The 23,210-nt window shown below is 45.6% G+C and overlaps 1 protein-coding gene across 2 annotated transcripts in view; it reads right to left on the bottom strand.

Annotated features, from left to right (window-relative positions):
* The window catches only part of TENM1 (teneurin transmembrane protein 1), a 413,249-nt gene that overhangs the window by 277,943 nt on the left and 112,096 nt on the right, over nucleotides 1-23,210 (bottom strand). For both annotated transcript variants that reach the window (XM_056859258.1, XM_056859259.1), the window contains exon 3: nucleotides 8,100-8,340. In XM_056859258.1, the coding sequence (XP_056715236.1) occupies nucleotides 8,100-8,340 (241 nt within the window). The remainder of the gene's footprint in view (nucleotides 1-8,099; nucleotides 8,341-23,210) is intronic.

Below are 23,210 nucleotides of genomic sequence, written 5' to 3'. Positions count from 1 at the left end.
TGCCTGAATATATACAAGATTACACCTTTGTACTCTGTATTGATTAAGCATCACCTTCCAGTTCTGCACTCACATGGTCATTAATGCAGATTAGCATTCCCACTTCACTCAAAAGCATGTACTGAAAGGGGTTGGAGAGAGTGCAGAGTTTTCAGTACTCTGAGAAAGGGAACGGCAAGGGGCCTTGGAAAGAAAGTAGGGCATTGCTTCTAGGGAGATGTGTGCACCAGAAGTTGCCTCCAACTACCTAGAGAGCTGCCTGGCAACGAACTCCCCAAACCATTAACAGCAGTAAAGATGCATGTATGTGGCTCCTTCTGCCAGCGGGATTGGAAGACCATGTTTCCTTCTAAAGGAAAAAGCTGCGCTCGGTACCTTGATTCCCTCTCCGGATTGTGATTTATGGGTTGCTATTCTAGTATCTTCCAGTTAACAGGCCCTTGCTGATCACATCAGGCCTAGCTGATGTAAAGCAATGCCACAGACTCCAGGGGAAAAACACACACACACAAAACAACCCCAAATAATCAGAATGTGCATTTAATACCCTTAAATAACTGCCAAGGCACAGAGAGGAGAGGAAAACATGCTTTATTGAGTTGTCTGAGCTTTAAGGGCCGTATAAAAAACAATAAGCTGCAGAGAGATAGGGCTGTCAAAGCTAATGACAATATACGGTCCTGTAAATCACCAGCACTGGGCGATTAAAGCAAAGTATCTATAAAACCTGAAGAACCATAATTATTTTAGTGAGAGGAAGGGACCAAGCTGGGGGGTTGTGTGAGTGCTTTAACCTGAGGGAGGGGAAAAAATCAATTTATGTATCAGGGTAATGATACTGTGGCACTAAAAGGGAAGCTCAAAAGGGAACGGCTGCTTTTTTAATGCCTTCCTAGACCTTTGCCATATTTTGTTACAATGGACTAGCGCCCTGTGTAAGGGAATTTCAGACAGATTACATTTTCCAGCAGCCTTGGCTCTAGAGAGGCTGGCCTTCCTTTTTCCAGAGGGGAGGAGGGAGGTGCAGAGTGACACTTGGTGGGTCTAGTCAGGCAGGAGCAGGCTGGCAGTGAGGATAGGGTTGCCAGGTCCCGCCTCCAGCGGGAAATTTTAGGGGCGGGGAGACCGAAGCACAAATGGTCTCCAAACCACAGAGGTAAGTTCTCTGGCTGGTTTGGAGGGTGGAGTCTATGGCATTGTACTCTACCTAGGTCCCCCCTCCCCTCCCCAAACCCCACCCTCCCTAGACTCGACCTCCACATCTCCAGGAATGTCTCAGTACTCAGTTTGCAACCCTGTGTATAACTGAACAGATGCATGTGTGAATAAATACCTTCTATCCATGTCTACTTTTAAAGTTATTTTAATGTTTTGTATGGTGGATTGTGATGGCCTTCGGCCACAGACAATAAACTTTATCACTATGACTTGAGTGTAGGAATTTCCCTCTGCTTAGACATCTGGTAAAGAGAGATTCACCAAGATTTACATGTTTTATACCTAATGCATGTTTCATATAAATGATAACATCTGTGTTTCATATGCCAACTGCAACTCCTAATAGAATGTAGGACCACGGAAGTCAGCAGCACTGGCCAAGAATGAACTATGAGGCCGGAAGTCCCTCTTTAAATCTCTCCTTAGTCAGAAATATATTCGGCAATCTAAAGTCACCATTCCCACAGCCTCTATCAACAGTAACAGTACTGGCCGACCTTAAGGTTTTGTTGTTGTTGTTTTTAAATACAGATCATTAATGTGAACATATGAGATACTACCAGCAATTAGTATTTTGTTGCTTATATCAAGATCCTTCCAGAGGTTGATAGCAGCCTGGGCACTGTGTTTTGCACTAGCCTGGATGTTAACAAGCATGTGAGTTGGTGGCCGGATCCAGGAATGGTTGCACTTGGCAATCCAACCTAAACTTATGAAAGGCATGAGTATCACCTGTTCATTCACATACGGTAATGATTCCAGCAACAACCCCACTTTCTAGGGCTGATCTTTTAGGGAGTGTATAACCCCATCCAGAACAGGTACCACTTACTGTTAGATCAGATTTAAACTCTGTCCCTGTTCAGAAATTTGAGCACCTATGTGCCAAAGTATGTGGAAGAATCAAAAAACAAGTCCCAAATTATTAATTTTTTTAAAAGTTCAATCCCCGGCTTTAGATGATGCATACAAGCGCCTAACTTTAAGAGCAGAAAGAATAAATTTAACTACATAGAGGGTAACTCCCTTATTGCTAACGGCCAAGAGAAATAACAGGCGAAAATCATGCCAGCAGATGTAATCCCAATCCGCCAAATTTTTGTTTTATCTGGATTACGTTTTACTTAGTTTCAACCCCCCCCCCTTATGCAGCTGTCTAGAACAGTGGATCTCAACCTTTTTACGACCGTGGCCCCCTTCCGACCTTGTTTCCTTCCTGTGGCCCCCCTGTCCTACCGGTAGAAAGGTAGCTATTTAAATGTTTTGTTTGTAAACTGCCAAGGAACAAAGAAGCATAAACAGCCACACAAAATGCACACATGCAGTTCTTAGTGGGAAACTGAAATTTACAAAAAATACCCCACAAAAAGGGAATACAACACGCTAATAAACAACAATGTTCACATACAAGGGAGAACAAAGCCTCTACCACCGTTGCACAAGATGACAGCGATACAAAAATCCACAGTGGCAAACGATGCATAGAAGTGCAATGAAGAAAGTCATGAAGAAACAGCACCCCACACACTGACACTGCTGCAGCCACGCACCTTGCCCATGACAAACGAGATGCGGACAGCTTGGTGTGTGCAGCGGTGGAGTGCAGAAGTGGGAGGGAGAAGGAAGCAGAAGCAATGTTGCCGCAGAGTGCACATGGCCATCTATCCACTGGGAAGCATGGTCACTTCTCTGTTCCCTCTACTTCTCTGTTTTCTATTTTCTTCACTTCTCTGTTTTCTTTTCTGTTCTCTTTTCTCGGTCACCTCTCTGTTTTCTTCACTCCTCACTTCCCTCTGTGGCCCCCTAGTCTTGTGCTGTGGCCCCCCATTTATGCAATTTTCACCTGTGGCCCCCTTGGGACATCCTGGCCCCCCCGGGGGGGCCATATGGCCCCAGGTTGAGAACCACTGGTCTAGAGAATCCAACTTCAGGATGCAACTGTAGCACTCCTTGTATCTGTTGCTTTTAGTTGTAGTTTTTAGGATGATTTATGTGTTATACTTTATTCATTTTATTGCAAGCTGCCCTAGATGCTCCTTTCGGAGCAAAAGGACACAATTATAAATTTACACAACAACAGCAGCATCAAGGGTGGCTTGCAATATTTAGAGAATCCCAATATCATATCATACATGGGGAACAGATGATGTCAAGGAGGCGCCCCCGCCCTCATTCCACTCCCAGAGTGTTGTGTTCTACCCCTCTACTCAAGCCTCCTGAAGAACTAGTATCTGCAACTATTGCTGCTCTGTGTTTCCTGCTTCAGGGACGTCCCAATGCAAATATTCTCACCTCCAGGATACTAACAGTTAATAGCAGGGATGCTGGGATGCCAGCGTGGTGTAGTGGATAAGAGCGATGGTTTGGAGCGGTGGACTCTAATCTGGAGAACCGGGTTTGTTTTCCCACTCCTACACATGAAGCCAGCTGGGTGGCCTTGGGTTAGTCACAGCTCTTAGAGCTCTCTCAGCCCCACCTACCTCAAGGGTGTCTGTTATGGGGAGGGGAAGGGAAGGTGATTGTATGCTGGTTTGATTGTTCCTCAAGCGGTAGAGAAAGTCAGCATATAAAAACCAACTCTTCTTATTTGGGCTGAGCTGTGAACTGACAGTTCTAGCTCTCTCCTCCTTCCAGAGAACAGTAAAGAAGCTGTGGTGGGAAAAGAACAGGGGCAGAATGGCCATTAAGATCATTGGGATGACTCCCAGGGGGACAATTGCCCAGAGGGCCACCCCGTGCAACCCCCCCCACTTGTGGCTAACCCACCAACCAAGGGCAAAGAGAGGGGAGCGTGCACGCTACAGGTGCAGGGAAGGAGGGCTTAATGCAGCAACAGCCACGGCCACCTGACTCACCTTAACCTGGATGCCCAGCTTGGCCATGAACCTCCTGCTCAGGGCTTGTCAAGCAGGGTCTCCCTTTCTCCTGGGGGGGGGCAGGGCAGGGCAAAGGGTGGCTGGGGGCAGGGCTTTTTCCAGGGTCCGTTACCCCCCGGACAATAACGACTAAAGCCATCCCCCCAAAACCTCTTGCTGCCCTGACTGCTGCAGCTGTTCTTCTTTCTCCTGTCTACACTGTAGAAAATCTCCCCCCCCCCCAAGATGTTGAGATACAGTTTTGACAGAAAAAAATGTGTGAAGCACCAGAGGCAACAAGGCGTTTATCTAATAACTTGTAGCTACTCCAAAAATTTTCAAAATGGTAGTAACAACAAAGGCTCAAATAAATCACAGTATACAAATAATGAGCAAACGCAAAAAGCAAAAGTGTTGATAATATAACACAGAACCACAACAGTGACAGGTCTGCCGGCTAGTATCCCGCTTCGATATCCTTTTTCAGAATGTAACTGTAGCTATCATCAGAAATGAGGCAATTATCCTTTATGACACGTAGGTAATATGAGACAATGAAGCCATAAATCCAATTAACACATGCAGTGGAGATGGCTATGGGCTGAAGAGACACAGTTTTGACCAAGTTGCTTCTAGGTGAATAAGAAATGACCTAGTCACATCAACAGAGGTTGTACTGTGGGAAAGTCTCATCAACAGCTCTTCCCAATGGGTTTTTTTTGGCAAAAAGCAATCCAAGTTCTCTCTGGCAGGGCATGTAGTAGGTCTCTGTTTAACAGCCCTCTGCTTTTCTGCCTCTATAAGGGAAGTAGGAAAAGCTTAATCTCAGCCTAGGCCAAAACAAGCTACATCTTGACAAGCTGCTGAAACAGAATAGACTGTCTTCAAGATGGGGCTTTATAGAGCCTGAGGAATCTCAACTGGTTCCAGGCTGGTCATACGCTAAGGCCCAACCAGGCAATGCCAGAGAGGACCCAGTAATGCTGCTGGCTGCACCAATACCAGATTCTCCTTGCTTTTTCCATCACAACTGTCCCTCATGCACTAGATCCTGACTGTAGAAGTCCTGGTTACAGTCCTATACAGTCATCTTACAATATGTACATTCTGGATAATCCCATCCAAGTTTATGGTTTTCAGTTCCATCTATACACTGTTGACCCCCAGCAATTGCCTCTCTAACCACCTTCTTGGCTGTCCTCATTATGAGTACTGTTGTATTTCTCCTAAGTGTTAAAGGATACATGCCAGCAACCCTGTAAGGTAGGCCATTACTATCCTCATATTACAGATAAATTAAGAGTGATAAGAGGTTGATATGCCTGAGGTCACTCAGTAAACTCATGGCTGAAGGGGATTTGGACAGTAGATCTGTAATTCCATCATGCTGAATGTAGCTTATTGTGCATTCTTCGATTATGAGCAGATTGGGAAGCTCACTGCATTTCTGATGTGTGTGCATGATTTTGCCGTCAAGTCACAGCTGACTTATGGCGACCCTGTATGGTTTTCAAGGCATGAGACATTCAGAGGTGTTTTCTATTGACTGCCTCCATGTGGGCTGAGAGAGTTCTGAGAGAACTGTGACTAGCCCAAAGTCACCCAGCAGGCTTCATGGGGAGGAGTGGGGAATCAAACTCAGTTCTCCAGATTAGAGTCTGCTGCTCTTAACCACTACATCACGCTGGCTCTTGCATTTCTGATAAGCAGTACTAAACAGGCACTGCTGATCATATAACCAGTGGTAGCAAGAATTGTCATGTTCTTTTTTCTTTTCTTTTCCCACCTTAAAGCTACCTGTTACAAACGGGTGCAGTTAAGAATTAGAATGAGATTTTGTGGGATATAAGAACTCAACATGTGCATTGTGAATTATCTCTAGTTATTACAGTGGGACACAAATCAATGCTTCTAAATCTACTTTGAGATTACAAATGTTCTAAATAAAAAAAAATCAGCTTATACTTATTAGGTAGATTTCAGAGCTATTATACAAGAAAGATTTAGACCAGGGATGCAGCTGCCACCAAACATGCCTTCTTTGATTGTGTAAGAATTTTGATCCCTTTCATATCGCTTTAAGGGGGGAAAGGGTCATTGATATCTGAGCCACTGATTTACCCATCCAATTGTGTATTAGAAAGAAATGGAGAAACAAGATAATGCTTCTTAAATCCATGCAGAAGAAACACCATTGAATAAAGAAGCTCTAAACTAGAACATTACTTCAGCAGAATCTGCACTGGCCACACTCTGCAGCAAAATGATGATGGATGATCTAGGATAACTGATACAGCCCAGTACCCCAATATCGACCACTTTTTTTTTTTTTTTGCAAGCTCACAATAAGCGCATAAGGGCCAACAAAAACACTGAGTTGTATCCTACCACTCTGCTCAGCTAAGTATGGGGCCTTCTCCCATCTCAAGATGCCTTCCTCCAGAACAAGGAGGACTTCCTCAGGAGGAGGACTTCACACATAGCTCGATACAAGATTTAGACCAGTGAGGGCAATCTTGAATTCATAGTTTCACCCAGTTCACATACAAATTGAAGGAGTGAGGTGGGCCATTTTTCATAATATGAAAAGGATAATGCAGACGATGCAAGTCTCACTCATCACAAGAACACATGAGAGTATAAGAGCAGCCCTGCTGGATCTGACCAGTGGTCAGTCTAGTCTTAACATCCTGCTTGATTCAGCATAAGATGGTGTCATATGTTTAATCCAAAAGGGACACAACACATAAGGAAAGGGCCTGGGAAGGGATGCAGGGCAGCAAATTATGCAGGGAGTGGTTTGTCATGGGATGATCTGAGCTAGGGCAGGTAGAATTGTAATGAAGAAATCCAGGCCTATGGTTACTAAGAAAATTCGTTAGATTGACTCAAAGTTGAAGAAATTATACTGCACACACAGACATTCAGAAGAATAGGCCTACAAGATCTGGAACCAGCAGATGAAATCAGGGAAGGTTCTTTCCTTCTCAAGTCTTCCAGTCTGTGGCCAAAAGCCATCATGACCATCACCTGGATTTGGCCTGAAGTAACTCTAGGTGAGCGAGGAATACAAATGCAAGAGGACCTAGATCAGTGATATTCATAATGATTTAGCCCACTAAGGTGGTCAAACTTAACCAAGGGTCAAGTCATTCATGCCACGTTGAATTGCAAAGCTGGGTGAGTAATGAAGATTATCACTTCATCACATGGCCCACTGGAAACACACCAGCTCAACTTTGAGTTTATTTGGACAGTCAGTGTTCACTCCAAGATCCGAGTCCCAGGCACATCCTTAACTGCTCTCTCCCACACACCTTTCTTAGAAATTAATAACAATAAACACTACACTTGAAACAAAAGAGTTTCAATAAGTAATGGCCATTTTTGACACATGCTGTTGGCACTCACATATGTTTTTACTTTCTGATACAACCTTGAACTGATCATTCCTCTCTAAAGAATTATTCCTCAGTATACCTCACCCCTGCCACTCTTGAGTAGTAGCTAATGTCAGAAGCCCGTTGGCTGTATTTTAAGATCTCTCCAAGATCTCTCTGCACTTCCATCAAGCAGCTGAGAAGAGCTACCAATCAAGAGAGAAGATCAGCCATACCTAAGAACTCTGCCGAGTGCAAATCATAAATCAATGACCTGACCCAAACCAGCAAGAGGATAACAAACTGTTTCTAACAAGTTGTTATTATTTTACAAAATCCCAATTATTAGTAGGGTTGCCAACCTCCAGGTATTAGCTGGAGATGTCCTGCTATTACAACTGATCTCCAGCTGATAGAGATATGTTCCCCTGGAGAAAATGGCCGCTTTGGCAATTGGACTCAATGGCATTGAAGTCCCACCCTTCCCCAAACCCTGCCCTCCTCAGGCTCTGCCCCATAAACCTCCTGCTGGTGGCAAAGAGGGACCCTGCAACCCTAATTATTAGGCTATCTTCCTAAATGTTCTGCTGTGTTGTTCTCCTAACTTTTAGCTCACAAACAGGTTCAAATATAGGTTTGTAGCTACCTGGTCTCCAGCGGGATGTTACTATTCAAGACCCAGCTGTTATGGAGATGCACAGAGTCTTGGGTGCTACTTGGAGGGGGTGGAGCGGCCGGACTTGGCTGGCTGCGAGTCGTCATTGATCTTCCCTGGAGAGAGTCGGCTGATGAAGTTGGTTTCCGGCTGCAGGTGCAGGCATGGGGTGGTGGAGGGGGTGGCGGGAGCGGTCTGAATGTGAACTGGTTGCGAGGGCTGCCCGGCATTTCTAGATGCAGAGAGAAAACAGGAGGAGAAATAGGTCTAGTTATTATTGTAAGCAATGGAAGAAAAACAGAAAAGCAGAATACCTGGCAGGATTACAACCATTGGTTTGCTAGCGAGTTCACATCACTCGGTCTCTGAGATATAATTGTAACTTATGAGACTTTTCCAAGCGTGCATGCACAGATTTGAATCTATATGCAAACTGTGGAGAGGTTCTCTTCCCTCCTCCCTTCCTTCCTTTTGGAATAAACACAGATAAATCACAGGATGACACTGAGATGCAACTCAAGCACCACTTGATTTTATCAACTGTAAATCCCATTTAGGAAAATACCTGCAAAAGGAACGGTGATGCTGCAAAAAGAAACATCATTCATTTTAAATTGGACCACAAGATACCATCATCCAATTCCATCAAACTTGCTTTCGATATAAACTACCGCTATAACTAACCCATTCCATAAAATAAGGGTATAAAAATTCAGATATTGTACTCAGGTAATTGTTGAAAAGTTCTAGCAAACATTCTCATTATAGAATCAATGACCAATAAAGGAGGTGAAATTCTGTGACAGCAGGAAGAAGGTAATCAGGAATGTGAGACTTTAGTATGTTACATGATTGTGAATAACGGTCTTTGGAAATAAGCCAGAATATGTGAGCGCCTCTTGTTCCTCTTTTCCCTTTGTAAAAATGCCCTCCTGAACAATTCTCCTCCTGAACAGATTCGTGTATCTTGGAAAATACAATGCCTTTTTTGTAATAAAAAGGTGCCACAAAAATGTCCTGAGAAAATGTAATAATAGTCTCGGGGACACCAGAATACAGGTCAGGCACTCAAAATGGACTTATTTGCTCCAAAAGACAAAATGAGGGGACTCAGATGTCTTGCTCAAAAATTCTCTACAGCAGATTCTCACCTCCCCCACACACACACCCAAACCCGTGACCCTAGAGCTTGGGCCTTTTCAAGATTATCACCTCTTCTAACCTACACTTTCTGTGGAAAGTTAAACATGAAAGGGTGAAGCCTGAGATGTTATATAAAGAAGTTGTTTGACAAGTTGCTTTTATTTGGGTATATATTCCCTCCAGCAGAAGAGCAGGACAGTACCTAACATCATAACTGGAACTGAATATGCCTCTGGGAGGCAGAAAGGAATACATTTTTGTCGAAGGCTTTCACGGTCAGATTTCATTGGTTCTTGTAGGTTATCTGGGCTGCGTGACCGTGGTCTTGGTATTTTCTTTCCTGATGTTTCGCCAGCAGCTGTGGCAGTGTCAGGCATATCAGTGCTGTTCTCTGTTTTCCCATCCTGCCAACCAGACTCAAGGAATGTTATGCCTACTGAACTGCAGCCAAGGTTGCAAGGACTGTTATGCCTACTACTTTCTGTTTGAAGCTCTGGGAACCTACATTGTTTTCGATATGTAATCTCTCGCCCTTTCTGTGCATTTATATTACCAAGTTTCAGCCAGACAGCCCCATAGCTGTCACCCTTTCCTTTATGCTCTGTTATTCTATTTGACCAGTAAAGACCAGCTTCTTTGGACCTAATTGTCTGTGTCGTGGTTTCTGGTTCATTTGGACCAAGGGCTTACATTGTGACAGCTATCCCCACTCTATCTACTTTCCTCCGTCAGGCTGGAGCCCAGGAGGGTTCGCCTGGCACTCGGATGGGAGCAAGGAGAGCGCTCTCCGAGTGAACCCACAGGGGCAGGTGCCCCGTGCGGTTCGTCTCAAACCGGCCGGTTGTGATCCCCGGACTACGGGTGTCTGGACCAACCCTGGAAGGTGACGACCCCAATCTCTTACGGGACGTTGTAGCTGAGCTGAGCAGGACTAGCACGGAAGTTAGTCGCCTTAATGGATTACTACAGTCCCAATGGCGTTCTCTAGTGACTGTTCCTTGGATGTCTGACGTTGGGGATACCAACACCTGTTTAGACCTCCAAGTCCTTGATCGGTTGGTAGATGATGCCCAACTAGCAGCGGAGGATTTACAAATACTAACCGGTTTGTTGGATAAACTTATTGCTCGTGAAACTCACTCAACAGGAGCCATGGCAGGAGCCACACCGGCAAGTTATTCTTTGGTGCCGAATGCAGCCGACTGCCAGGCAGAGGCGAGACGGATCGCTATCCAAACAGCACTTCTATTTGTGGATCTCACCAAGGATACTACGGTAGCCACTCTATCACAATTGTTGTCTCCAACTTTCGGGGCTGATGCACCTGCGCTCGCGGTCCAGATTCAACCGCTGTTGGGTGGGGAGTCCGAACCGCTCCTCGCCCTCTTGGAGAAGGAACTTTTACCGCTTGTGACCGCTGATGTTGCCTTGAAACTCGAGGCCGCTCAAGCTCTCGCGGATAGAGAAGCAACGATGGTGGCGGAGGCGGCGGCCAAAGCTCAAGCCGCACGGAACAGGGAACAACAGTTGGCTGCGGAACGAGCACGGGCGAGTGTCCGTCCCAAGGATCCCGGTCAAACCGGCCCTTTGTGGGGACCAACGTTCTCCCCGACTTTTGCCCCGTCCTGCACCAACCAACGCGCACGGCGCCTCGCAGAACGACTTCGGGGATCCGACAATTCTGATGAGGAGGACTTGTATGGAGACAGCTCCCACTGGGCCACGGGCTTCCGGGCCAGCCGGGCGCACCGTACGGGGGGTCCTGAGGACGAGGTGCACTTGTTGCGGCCGCAGAACCAAGAATTATATGATCGTGTAGACCGTCTCCAGGAACAAATGGAACGTTTGTTCCAGGAAATCGAACGACTACAGCGGGCGCAGGTAACTCCGGCGCAGCCCATTCTTCCCGGGCCCGGCGCACCAGTTCACCCACCAGTTCAGCCGGTGGTGCCAGCTCAACCACCAGCTAACCTCCCCGTTCAACCACTGGTCCCCGGAGCGCCAGTTGCCCCAACTCCCGGGGCACCCGTACAGCCGGGACAACTCATACCCGGTCCATGGAAGCAACCCCGATTGAAAACAACCTATGATGGCTCGCTCGAGACTCTACCCTGTTTCCTACATCAAGTGGACAGTTATATGCGGGAACAAGGGCACTTCTTTCCCACAGAGGATAGCCGGGTCCGTTTTGTAGCTTCTCTATTGACGGGGAAAGCAGCTGACTGGATGGTCCTCCAATTTGACACTCGGTCTCGGTCTATCCGCTCCCTCAACAATTTCATGACTGCCTTGCGGAGACGGTTTGAAGACCCCTTTATGGGAGAACGAGCCAAGGCAGAACTTCTACAACTCAGGCAGGGCTCTTCTCCAGTCCGAGAATTTGCAGATGAATTCCAGAGGCTAGCCAGTAGAATAGTAGACTGGCCGGAGGCCACCCTAATCCACTATTTCAGGGAAGCCTTACACCCTGACATTTTGAACTGGTCATATATGCGAGGCGATCCTAACACCCTCGAAGATTGGATTTTACTGGCGGAAGAAGTTGAAAGCCGCCGGCGTTTCATATCCCTGGTCCGGCAACGACACAAGGATAAGAGCGCCCAGAAAGCCCCATCAAGAGCACCGCTCCCCAGCCTGCGGAAACCAACGCGACCACCTCAGGATCGCGAAACAAGGTTACAGAGGGGGGCTTGCCTCGTGTGCGAGGAATTGGGCCACTTTGCAGCGACTTGTCCTCAACGACCGGAGACCACCCACCCCAGCGTGTCACTCCGAGCGCGAGGAAGACCTCAATGCAGAGGCACTGCGGCCACCCGCAGCGCAGCGCTGGGACGACCCACAACCTCTGCACTTCACGTTGAGGAATCGGCTAACCTTTCTGCACCAAGCGACCCCGCAGGGTCTCGGATTATAAGTGTCCCAATGGGGGACAACTCTCCTTCTTCTGACGAGGATCAATGGAATGCTCCAGCGCTAAACCTGGAATCCCCTCTTGATCTGTCAAAAAACGGATTCGGTCTGTGGTGAGTGGAGCGTCTCCACAGACCCCTGCAGAATCTCCTGCTAAACCCAAAGCTCCCGTCAAGGTGAGTGAAGTGGAAACCACTGTTTATGTGGACGCAGTGTTGCAACACTATAAGGGGGGCCCCCAACTGCCTGTCAAGGCACTTATTGACTCTGGCTGCGGTCGCACTTTAATTAGTGAAGCCACATTTGCAGCTCTCAAAGTTAAGTCCGAGGCGTTACCCGCTCCCGTCCAATTTGCCCAGATGGATGGAAGCCCTTTTAAGGGGGGACCAGTCGATCATCGCACACAGGAGTAGCGATGGGTATAGGTTCCCATTGGGAACAAATAGACTTTACCATAGCCCCCATTCGGTTCGAAGTTGTCCTAGGGATTAATTGGCTTAAAGGCCATAGTCCTTATATAGACTGGGAAACGGATACTATTTCCTTTACCAATCCCATGTGCGAACAGCACCGACAGGGAGTCGCAGTGACGTCTCCACCCACTCCGGCCTTAACCTCCGATGCCGCATCGCCACCGCCTTTGCCCGACGCCTACAGAGACTTTGCAGATGTCTTTGATGTTAAAGAATGTGACGCCTTGCCCCCCCATCGTACCACTGACTGTGCCATTGAGGTAGTTAAAGACTGCACACTGACAAAAAGCAAGATTTACCCCATGAGCGTTTCCGAACGTGCTGTATTACGTGACTTTTTGGATAAAAATCTCGCTCGAGGGTTCATTCGGCCATCGAACGCTCCCAACTCAGCCCCAGCGTTCTTTGTCCGGAAAAAGGAGGGTGACCTGCGTTTATGCATTGACTTCCGAAAGCTTAATGCAGTTACCCAAGCCAACGCCTACCCCATACCGTTGATTTCAGATATCATGGGGCAGTTACAGGAGGGTCGTATTTTCTCCAAATTGGACTTGGTGGAAGCTTACTACCACGTCCGTATTCATGAGGGGGACGAACCCCTCACCGCCTTCTCTAGCTGTTTTGGAATGTATGAATTTCTTGTGATGCCTTTCGGGTTAAAGGGGCCCCCGGGGGTCTTCATGCAACTCATTAACGAAATCCTCCATGATTTGCTGTACCGTGGCGTGGTAGTTTATCTGGATGATATTCTTATTTATTCAAAAACCATGGAGGAACATGTTGTTCTGGTCAGAGAAGTTTTGCAACGACTCCGTAACCACCAGCTCTATGCAAAACTGTCTAAATGCGAATTTCACCGAAAGCAGATAACGTTTTTGGGCTACATAATCTCTCATCGTGGCCTTAGCATGGATCCCGCTAAAGTCCAATCGGTATTGGACTGGACTCCGCCCTCCACCCGCAAACAAGTACAGCAATTCCTGGGCTTTGCTAATTTCTACCGCGGTTTCATTCCCAATTTTGCTCAAGTGGCGCTGCCAATCACCGACCTCCTGAAAACGAAGGGCAAAGGGGTTTCTGCAACGTTGCCCTCTGCCAAAATACTGTGGACTGCTCAATGCCAGTCTGCCTTCGTAGCCCTTAAACGACTTTTCACTTCTGAACCGGTCCTGCAGCACCCAGATCCGAACCAAATGTTTATCGTGCAGGTCGATGCATCCGACGTAGCCATGGGGGGGCCCTACTCCAGGGAGGGCCAGACGGTCTCCTGCATCCCTGTGCCTACTTCTCAAAGAAGTTTGCACATTCCCAACTAAACTGGCCCATTTGGGAAAAGGAAGCAGCAGCTGTCCACCATGCCCTTACACTGTGGAGGCAATTCCTGGAGGGATCTGGGATCCCCTTTGAAGTTTGGACCGATCACAAAAATCTAGCTGCCCTCACTGGGACCCATAAATTATCAGCAAAACAACAGCGTTGGGCAGACTTCTTTGCTCAATTCCGTTTTGTTCTCAAACATGTACCCGGGAAACAGAATGTGCTGGCAGATGCCCTATCCCGGTTGCCTCAATACCCAATAAAACGTGATCGGCCAACAGACTCTTTATTTACCCTGCCGCGAAGGGAAGCCCTGCCCCTGCTGGTCATGCAAACCCGAGCCCAAACCCGGCTCCAGCAGGAAAACCATACTGTAGCCAGCCCGGACCAGCAGGCTCCCTCGCCTGTCCCCCTTGCACCATCTGTTTCCAGCGCTCCGCAGCAACCAGTCCCTCCTCTCCATCCACCTCCACCAACTCCTGATTCACCCTCTCCTACGAAAGGAGAGGGTTTGATCATCTCCAATACCTTTCTGGACTTCCTTCGGACTCAGTGCCTAGCCGAACGTACTGCCCAAACCTTGCCCCAAGGTGTACTTGAACAAGGGGGTTGTTGGTACAAAGACTCAAAACTATACGTGCCTAAAATACTTCGAAGAGAAGTTCTACAATTAGCCCATGGAGCTAAAACTGCAGGACACTTTGGGTTCCTGAAAACTCTCCACTTGTTGCGCAGACAGTTTTGGTGGAGGGGAATGCGTTCTGATGTGGACTCCTTTATTCGCAGCTGCCCTATCTGTGCCACAGTCAAACGATCTCAAGGCAAAACCCCAGGACTACTGCAACCACTGGAGACTCCCAGCAAACCCTGGGAAGTGATTGCCATGGATTTCATGACGGATCTCCCCCTTAGTGGGGGAAAAACTGTACTTTGGGTTGTTACTGACTTGTTTTCCAAACAGGTACATTTGATTCCATGTGCGGGTATTCCCTCCGCCCCCAAGTTGGCCCGCCTCTTCATGTCACATGTTGTCCGGTTGCACTCGTATCCGCGCAAGATAATCTGCAACCGCGGAAGTAGTTTTGTGGCGAAATTCTGGAAAGCGTTCCTTAAATTGGTGGGGGTGGAGCAAGGGTTGTCAAGTGCTTACCATCCCCAAACGGATGGACAAACCGAACGTGTTAATGCTGTGTTGGAATGTTATTTACGTTGTTATGTTAATTACCACCAAGATGACTGGGTAGACCTATTGCCTTTTGCAGAATATGCGTACAGTAATGCTGTCCATCAGTCTACAGGGTTCAGCCCTTTCTATGCTGTGTACGGTCAGGACTTCGGTCCTATTGCCCCGGTAGAAGTACCTGAGGGGGAGGGGGATTCCGATATAGCCTCTTGGGCACATACCCTTCGCACCACTTGGCCCTGGCTGGTAAGCAACCTGGAGAGAGCCAAGCGCAAATATAAAGTGCAGGCGGATAAGCATCGCTCCCCCAGCAAAGATTTCCAGGTCGGTGAATTAGTGTATCTTTCCACTAAAAACCTACGGTCCACCCGACCTTGCCACAAACTTAGTGCCAAGTACATCGGGCCCTATCCCATTGCCCGGATCATCAATCCTGTCACTGTGGAGCTGACCCTCCCCAAAACCCTGAGACGTATCCACCCTGTTTTTCACGTCAGCCTCCTTAAACCTCATGTCGCCTCCTCAGACTGGCATCCAGAGTCACCTCCTGAACAGCCCATGATGGTGGGGGGGGGGAGCATTTTGAAGTGTCAAAGATCCTAGATTCATGTATACGACATGGATCCTTGCAGTATCTAATTCGATGGAAGCACTTCCCCCTGCCTACGATGAATGGGTGCGGGCACAGGATGTCTCCGCCCCGCACTTAGTAACTGCCTTCCACACCGCGTACCCGGATAGACCGTCCCCCTCACAAGGCGGGAGGGGGCCTTAAGGGGGGCAGAATGTCAGGCATATCAGTGCTGTTCACTGTTTTCCCATCCTGCCAACCAGACTCAAGGAATGTTATGCCTACTGAACTGCAGCCAAGGTTGAAAGGACTGTTATGCCTACTACTTTCTGTTTGAAGCTCTGGGAACCTACATTGTTTTCGATATGTAATCTCTCGCCCTTTCTGTGCATTTATATTACCAAGTTTCAGCCAGACAGCCCCATAGCTGTCACCCTTTCCTTTATGCTCTGTTATTCTATTTGACCAGTAAAGACCAGCTTCTCTGGACCTAATTGTCTGTGTCGTGGTTTCTGGTTCATTTGGACCAAGGGCTTACAGGCAGGCATCTTCCGAGGAGTAACACTGAAGGACAGTGTATCTTCAGTGTTACTCCTCTGAGACACTGTCCTTCAGTGTTACTCCTCTGAAGATGCCTGCCACAGCTGCTGGCGAAACGTCAGGAAAGAAAATACCAAGTCCACGGTCACGCAGCCCGGATAACCTACAAGAACCAATGAATACATTTTTATTCACTAACATGGCAGCATTCAAAAAAATAATAGGTTTGTTTCAAACCTATTAATAGGGTTGCCAGGTCCCCCCCGCTCCTCTGGTGGGAGGTTTTGGGAACGGAGCTGGGGCGAAGACTGCAAATGTGCAACAGTGCGCAACACAATGACATCACTTTTGGTTTACACCCGCTAGTGTTTTGGGAGTTTGAGTGGTAAAGTGGCCCGTCACGACGCAGCGCTTCCGGGTGCTAACCGGAAGTGGCGTAATCGCATCGCATGTGTGCAATCCCCACTCCTGAGCTGTCTGATGGACTGGTGGGAAATTGCCCGCCAATCCAAGCAACTTGGCAACCCTGTCTATTAACATTAACCTATTAATGGTTAATTTTAAAGTTACCAATATAATCTGGGCTTCACTTTTGAAATGGGCCACATTTACAGGGACACTTGTCTAGAGTGCATGTCTTTAACCACACATGTATACTAATTGCTAAGGGAGATACAACATTAAGCCTGAACCCCAAATCCAGCCACATTATTCCATTGCTTTTTTAAAATTAGTATTATTGTTTCACTTTCAAACATATAAACCTAAACATATAAACATATCCAATAGAGTTATTACATTATATTGGAGCTTACTTTGAAGTTGCATTTCAGTTATTAATTTATTTTACTTACACGTCTCTATATTCTCATTATTTTTCATATTTATTCTTAAACATTTTGAACTTAGATTTTTAAATTCTATTTCTATTCTCAATTTTTGGCTGCATGGTTAAAGAATACATTCTGTTTTTCATAAAATTTACAATGCATTCCTGAGCAGTGCCAGCGGCCAGGACGAAAGGCCTTTGGATGCCGGAGAAGGTCTGCACCGGCACAAAGGCCCACAGCGCCGGTGTCCGGGCAGTGTATCCCGGTGTTTGTGGCCCCAGTGCTGGCGTGCTGTGGCAGTGGCAGGCCCGGATGCGGGCAAAGGCTGCGGCAGCAGCCCGGGAGGCAGCCTCCTAAGCCATTACGGCTTGGGAATGCCCCCTTTTTTTGGTCGAGATACACCACCTTTTAGGTGCTGTATCTCCCGTGCAACCCTATGAGGGTTGCACGGATTTTTGGCGCCGCAAGGCAGCGCCGCTGCGTTGCCTCCAAACAGAAGACTGGTCAGAAGACTGTACTAAAGATCCATTTTTTAAAAATGAAAGCTAAAGTCATTATACTGTGACAGACGGTTTTTTTAAAGTTGGAATACCTCACGTACAAAATCTGGTTCATGGGATGCATTGTACTCTTTCTGTTTCTAACGATGTAATCCAGTTTTATGACACTGTTCATTGTATGCATTACAATGGTCTTCACTGCATTGTTCTTATAATTCTGTAAGCCGTCTTGAGCCTCAATGAGAAAGGCGAACGATAAATGACATAAAGAAACAAGTAAATAAAATGTTAAATCCTCTGCCCATGCTTTCCAATTTGCCCAAGATATGCACCTGAGGTAATGGTTTGTTTTGCTTGCTTGGTTGTCTGGGGATGCATTTATATAAAATTTGGTAGGTTTAACTGAAAACTATCACATTGGCTGAATTAAAAGCGGAATTTAAAATAGGTTTGTGGAATTTTAAAATTGTATTACTGAAACAAAGCCTCCCCCCGCCCCATGGCCGCCACCCCAAAAGAAATCTCTGCTCACCAGCAACAACTGACTGCCGAACAGGGGGGGGGGGTTAATCCACCAGGAAACAAACCCATATCGCCCCAGGCAACACTGACTATTTCACCTGCACATTAATATACACCACCCAGCACTGTTCACCTCCTGTTGATTCACAGTGAACCAGTCAAACTCTACACAAAGAAATTCATATACGAGGCTTAATAACAAAAAGTAGCAGCATTCAGAAGCCAGTACAAGACTGTTTCAGTTTCCCAGGACTTTGAGGAAACCTTAAAATGCCATACTTAAATATAACCTGAAGCTTCAGTTAGAATTCATTAATATATTTCACATACATGAACCTTTATTGGCATAATAACCATACTGGCAGATGCATTCATACAGGGGCCTCAAAAGAAAATGTTCCATCGTAAAATGACCATCAGTTAAAATCGGTATATGACTAACATTTTAAAAAAGATCTCCTTCTCATATTTCAAGCTAAAAAACCCATTTATATGGACCCGTTAATAACAAATGCACTATCACATCTCTATGGTCGTCATTCTTGTCCTAAACCATCATTCTCTCTCTCTCTCTTTGTCTTTATGACAATTGCAAGAAATTCAGCGACGTGCTCGGTAACTTCTTATTAATATATTTTACAGTGTTGAGCTTGGATTTCTTAGGGATGAGGAGTAGCTTTTTCCCCATGCACAAAGGAGAAAGAAAATACGATATGAACACTTATCTCCCCAGTTATACAGACATACCACTAGTGGTCAATGGCTCAGTATCCTGCGGCTGATGCATGAATACTAGGGTTGCCAGGTGCCTCTTCGCTACCGGCGGGAAATTTTTGGGCCGGAGCCTGAGGTGGGCGGGGTTTGGGGAAGGGAGGGAATTCAATGCCATAGAGTCCAATTGCCAAAGTGGCCATTATCTCCAGGTGAACCGATCTCTATTGGCTGGAGATCAGTTGTAATAGCAGGAGATCTTCTGCTATTACCTGGAGGTTATGCCAATAACTCACTCTACTGTAAATAGTAATGATGCAAATAAAACAGTAGTAGGCAAAATTGAATGAGACAATAAGCAATGGATAGCAGGCAGCAAAACAGCGAAGGCTGTAACTATATTACAAAGAAATAAATGTACAAATGAAGCTAAGCAACAAGGGTTACAAAGCAAGGAAATAACAATGTCAAGAAAAACATCAGCTGGAGTTGCTGATAATAAGTGCAAAAAAGTTCATGTAAGACATAGAGTCATATTTTAGTCAATATCAATGTCAATATGTCTTCAGGCAACGGAGATACAGATGGTAACGCGGCTCCGGACGTATTCCAGTGTTTTCACTACAAAAGTAGCTTCATCAGCCTTTTGGACTTTTTTGCACTTATTATCAGCAACTCCAGCTGATTTTTTGCTTGACATTGTTATTTCCTTGCTTTGTAACCCTTGTTGCTTAGCTTCATCTGTACATTTATTTCTTTGTAATATAGTTACAGCCTTCGCTGTTTTGCTGCCTGCTATCCATTGCTTATTGTCTCATTCAATTTTGCCTACTACTGTTTTATTTGCATCATTACCTGGAGATTGGCAACCCTAATTAATACACTTACTGTAAACTAGATTTTTAATTCATCTGTGTTCCAAATAGGATTAAAATACACTCATAGTCATCTCCTGTGTACCCTAGTACGCATCTGCATAATACATGACCAGACACACTTAACTGTGATATTTCTAAACCACTGAACACACATGGACACATGAAGCTGCCTTATACTGAACCAGACCATTGGTCAATATTGTCTACTCAAGACTGGCAGCAGCTCTCCAGGGTCTCAAGCAGAGGTCTTTCACATCACCTGCTGCTCGGTGCTTTTAGCTGGAGATGCCGGGGATTGAACCTGGGACCTTCTGCATGCCAAGCGAATGCTCCTCCACTGAGCCATGGCCCCTCCCCGTGCACCTGATGAAAAGGCTGAACTGCCACAGAAGTTTTCTTCTTGTTTTTAACTACAAATAATGTCCCTACTATCTTTTTTAGAATTTTACTACTATACCTATTTAATGGGAAGATTTTGAATTTCTTATCCCCGTTGGCTGAATTTTAAAATGCCCATTTCAATTTTTTTTCTTCCCTCTGGTGCAAGTCAAACCCACAGCTCTTTCTTTTTTGGGATATTTTCTCATTTTCTGCATTGAATTTCAACTGGACAATGAGCATACTAACATTATTTCTGCATAAATAAATTTCCTTATTCATTCTCTCTCATATAACAGATATTGTGTGTATAAATATTATATTCTGTTGCATTAAAACTATTTAAAATAAACAAATAAATCTGCAGTTCTAGTAACAAATGTGGACAGACAAACCATTCACAGTGACAATATACAGAAACAACAGGAAAAAGGTATATACATTTGTCTGCCCTTAGTAATTTGACTTGGAAAAAATGTGCACTGGGGTTTTCCCTTTGAGTTCTCTCTTCAACAGCTCCTCCAGATGAATTGCAAACCATCTTGTAGCTACTTATTTTGGGTACAGGAGTACACCCTAGTAGTGTGATTATACAGCATCATATTCATGTTGTGGTAAATGTCATTTTATGAATAGAAACTGGCTGTCATTGGCTTGTCATCTGTACCCTTGCTGAAGCTGACAGCTAAGCTACCATGTATGCCATGGGATATTCACAGACACTCTAATTGCCCAAGGTGAAGGTGTCAATAACAAAAGGTTGGTACATAGAACAGATTTTCTGTGTGGGAAGTGAGATATTAGTTTAGACAGGAGAAAGCTTCATACCAATCACAAGTGTCTTATTTTTGAGCAATCAGAATTTCTGATTTTAATCTTTCTTTTGGATAATACCATACATTTTACAGGGGAAATTGCAACCATGGAAGGGAGTCTTAAATTCCAGTTAGTTGCTGCCTGTAGTTATTTATTTATAAGAAAAAAAGATGTACTTTAGTAACAAACTAAAAAAACAAAGGATGATGTAGTTGACCTTGGAATATAATATCAATTTCTGAAATGGAAATTTAATTCTAAGCAATCTAAGACTCTTTACTTAAATGGCAATGCTTAGCAAAGAACTGAAAATTGTGGAACTCCCTGCCCCAGGATGTGGTGATGGCTGCCAACTTGGAAGGCTTTAAGAGGGGAGTGGACATGTTCATGATGGAGAGGGCTATCCATGGTTACTAATAAAAATGGGTACTAGTTATGCTGCATACCTATTCTCTCCAGGATCAGATGAGCATGCCTATTATATTAGGTGCTTTGGAACACAGGCAGGACAATGCTGCTGCAGTCATCTTTGTGGGCTTCCTAAAGACACCTGGTTGGCCACTGTGTGAACAGACTGCTGGACTTGATGGACCTTGGTCTGATCCAGCATGGCCTTTCTTATGTTCTTGTGTTCTTAATTTAGAGTCAACACATGCTTTTGGAAACTCCATCATGATTTTTCATTATTTTAAGTGTGGTAAGCATGACTAGCTCTAGTAGTCAGAAGGAAGGGAAAGTTAGGGAAGGACTCATCCAAAGACAAAGGTCAAGAAAGAATGTGAAATCCTTAGAAGGGACTGAATGTCTCAGAATTGTTACAAGTGTTCAAATTGTTCAAGACGAAGGAGTTAGTAACAGTTCAATAACTGGTTGAAATGGCTGGATAACGAGACTATGCCAGCAAGCAGCCTGAGTGTCCTTCCGCACCAATGAACACCCCTTGCCCTAAAGCAGCAACAGGATAGCTGCATGCAGCAGCTACATTTCATGTGTCCAGCTGATGCACCCGTATCACAACAGTTTGCCATGAACTCATTAAGCGATCTTAGCTCAGCTGCTCCCTTTCAGCCTCAGATCCATTTGCAATATGGGGATAAGTACCAGACAGACTGAAAAGTAGCACAGAAAGTGATGAAATAAATGCACAAAATACACCCATTTAGGTTACAAAGGTGTTGTAAAACTGTGCCAAGAAGATGGATGTGAAGTGCTTTCTATGGTACAAAATAATTGCTATCTATTATCATCAGCTGGGCCACGCTGAATGAGCTAAAAAGATCTTTTGATGGGAAATTACACCTCCCTCTGGGGCTGTTATGTATTGGGTTGGGTTCAACCAGGTTTTTCCACTCATTCTCACCTTATTCCCCCTACTTACTCAGCCCTGTCCACAAAACTTTTGTCCAGGTAGGTCGCCTGATCCCTAGCACAGCCCTTTTTTGGTCAAAGGGGACCTCTCCTCCCTTTTTTACTATTAGAAATGCTGGATGGATACAACCCTTCATATACATCTAACTATTAAAAGGTATATTCAGTTCTTGCTCGTCCACAAAACTGGCTTCCAAGGTAGGTTACACAAGAAATACTAGCAGCAACAATTAAAAAAAGAAACAACAAAATAGCAATTAAAACGAACATAATTTGTTAGCCCAAAGCTGCGAAGATAAACACACACATACGAATATGGCCCCAGATGCAAGCCAAACAGTCAAACCATGGTAAAAACAGCAGTTTAAAGAAAACCAGACAATAAAACTGACAAAACGCATGGGGAAATAGGACAGATTTTGCCTGGAGCTCAAAAGATGATAACGCTGGTGCTGGATGCATATGTCTGAGGAGGAAGTACAACCACAGAAAAAGTTCTTTATTTATTCTCTTCATTTATACCCTGCTTTCCCCCTCAATGGGGTCCCAGAGTGGTCTACAACAGTCTCCATTTTATCCTCACAAAAGCCCAGTGAGGCAGGTGAGGCTGAGGGGGTGTGATGGGCCCAAGATCAGTGGGCACCACTTTGGGGAACCCTGCTGTAATGAAACTGTGATTGGACATGAGCATAGCCTGCTTCTGTGCTCCTCCCTCTTCTCCCACCTCCTCTTGTGCATAGAACTTTACTGATACCTTCCTGGCTTGCGCAGTTTAGTTTGAAGTCCAAATGTAGGTGCTTTGGCAACTGGAGTTGTTCCCCCCCCCCCAAACTAAAATCTCAAACTTCAGTTAAATCCCAATTGAGAATCCTGCTCCGTGGGGAGTAAACTAAATTCAATTTGCTGAGGCCCCTGCATTCAGCCGTCACTGCAAAATGGAGCTCGTTCAAACTTTCCAGCCC

This window comes from Euleptes europaea, chromosome 13 (genome assembly GCF_029931775.1).
Source record: "Euleptes europaea isolate rEulEur1 chromosome 13, rEulEur1.hap1, whole genome shotgun sequence".
Taxonomy (NCBI): Eukaryota; Metazoa; Chordata; class Lepidosauria; order Squamata; family Sphaerodactylidae; genus Euleptes; species Euleptes europaea.
The sequence above is the reverse complement of the archived record's forward strand: the minus strand, read 5'-3'. Positions and strand labels throughout refer to the sequence as shown.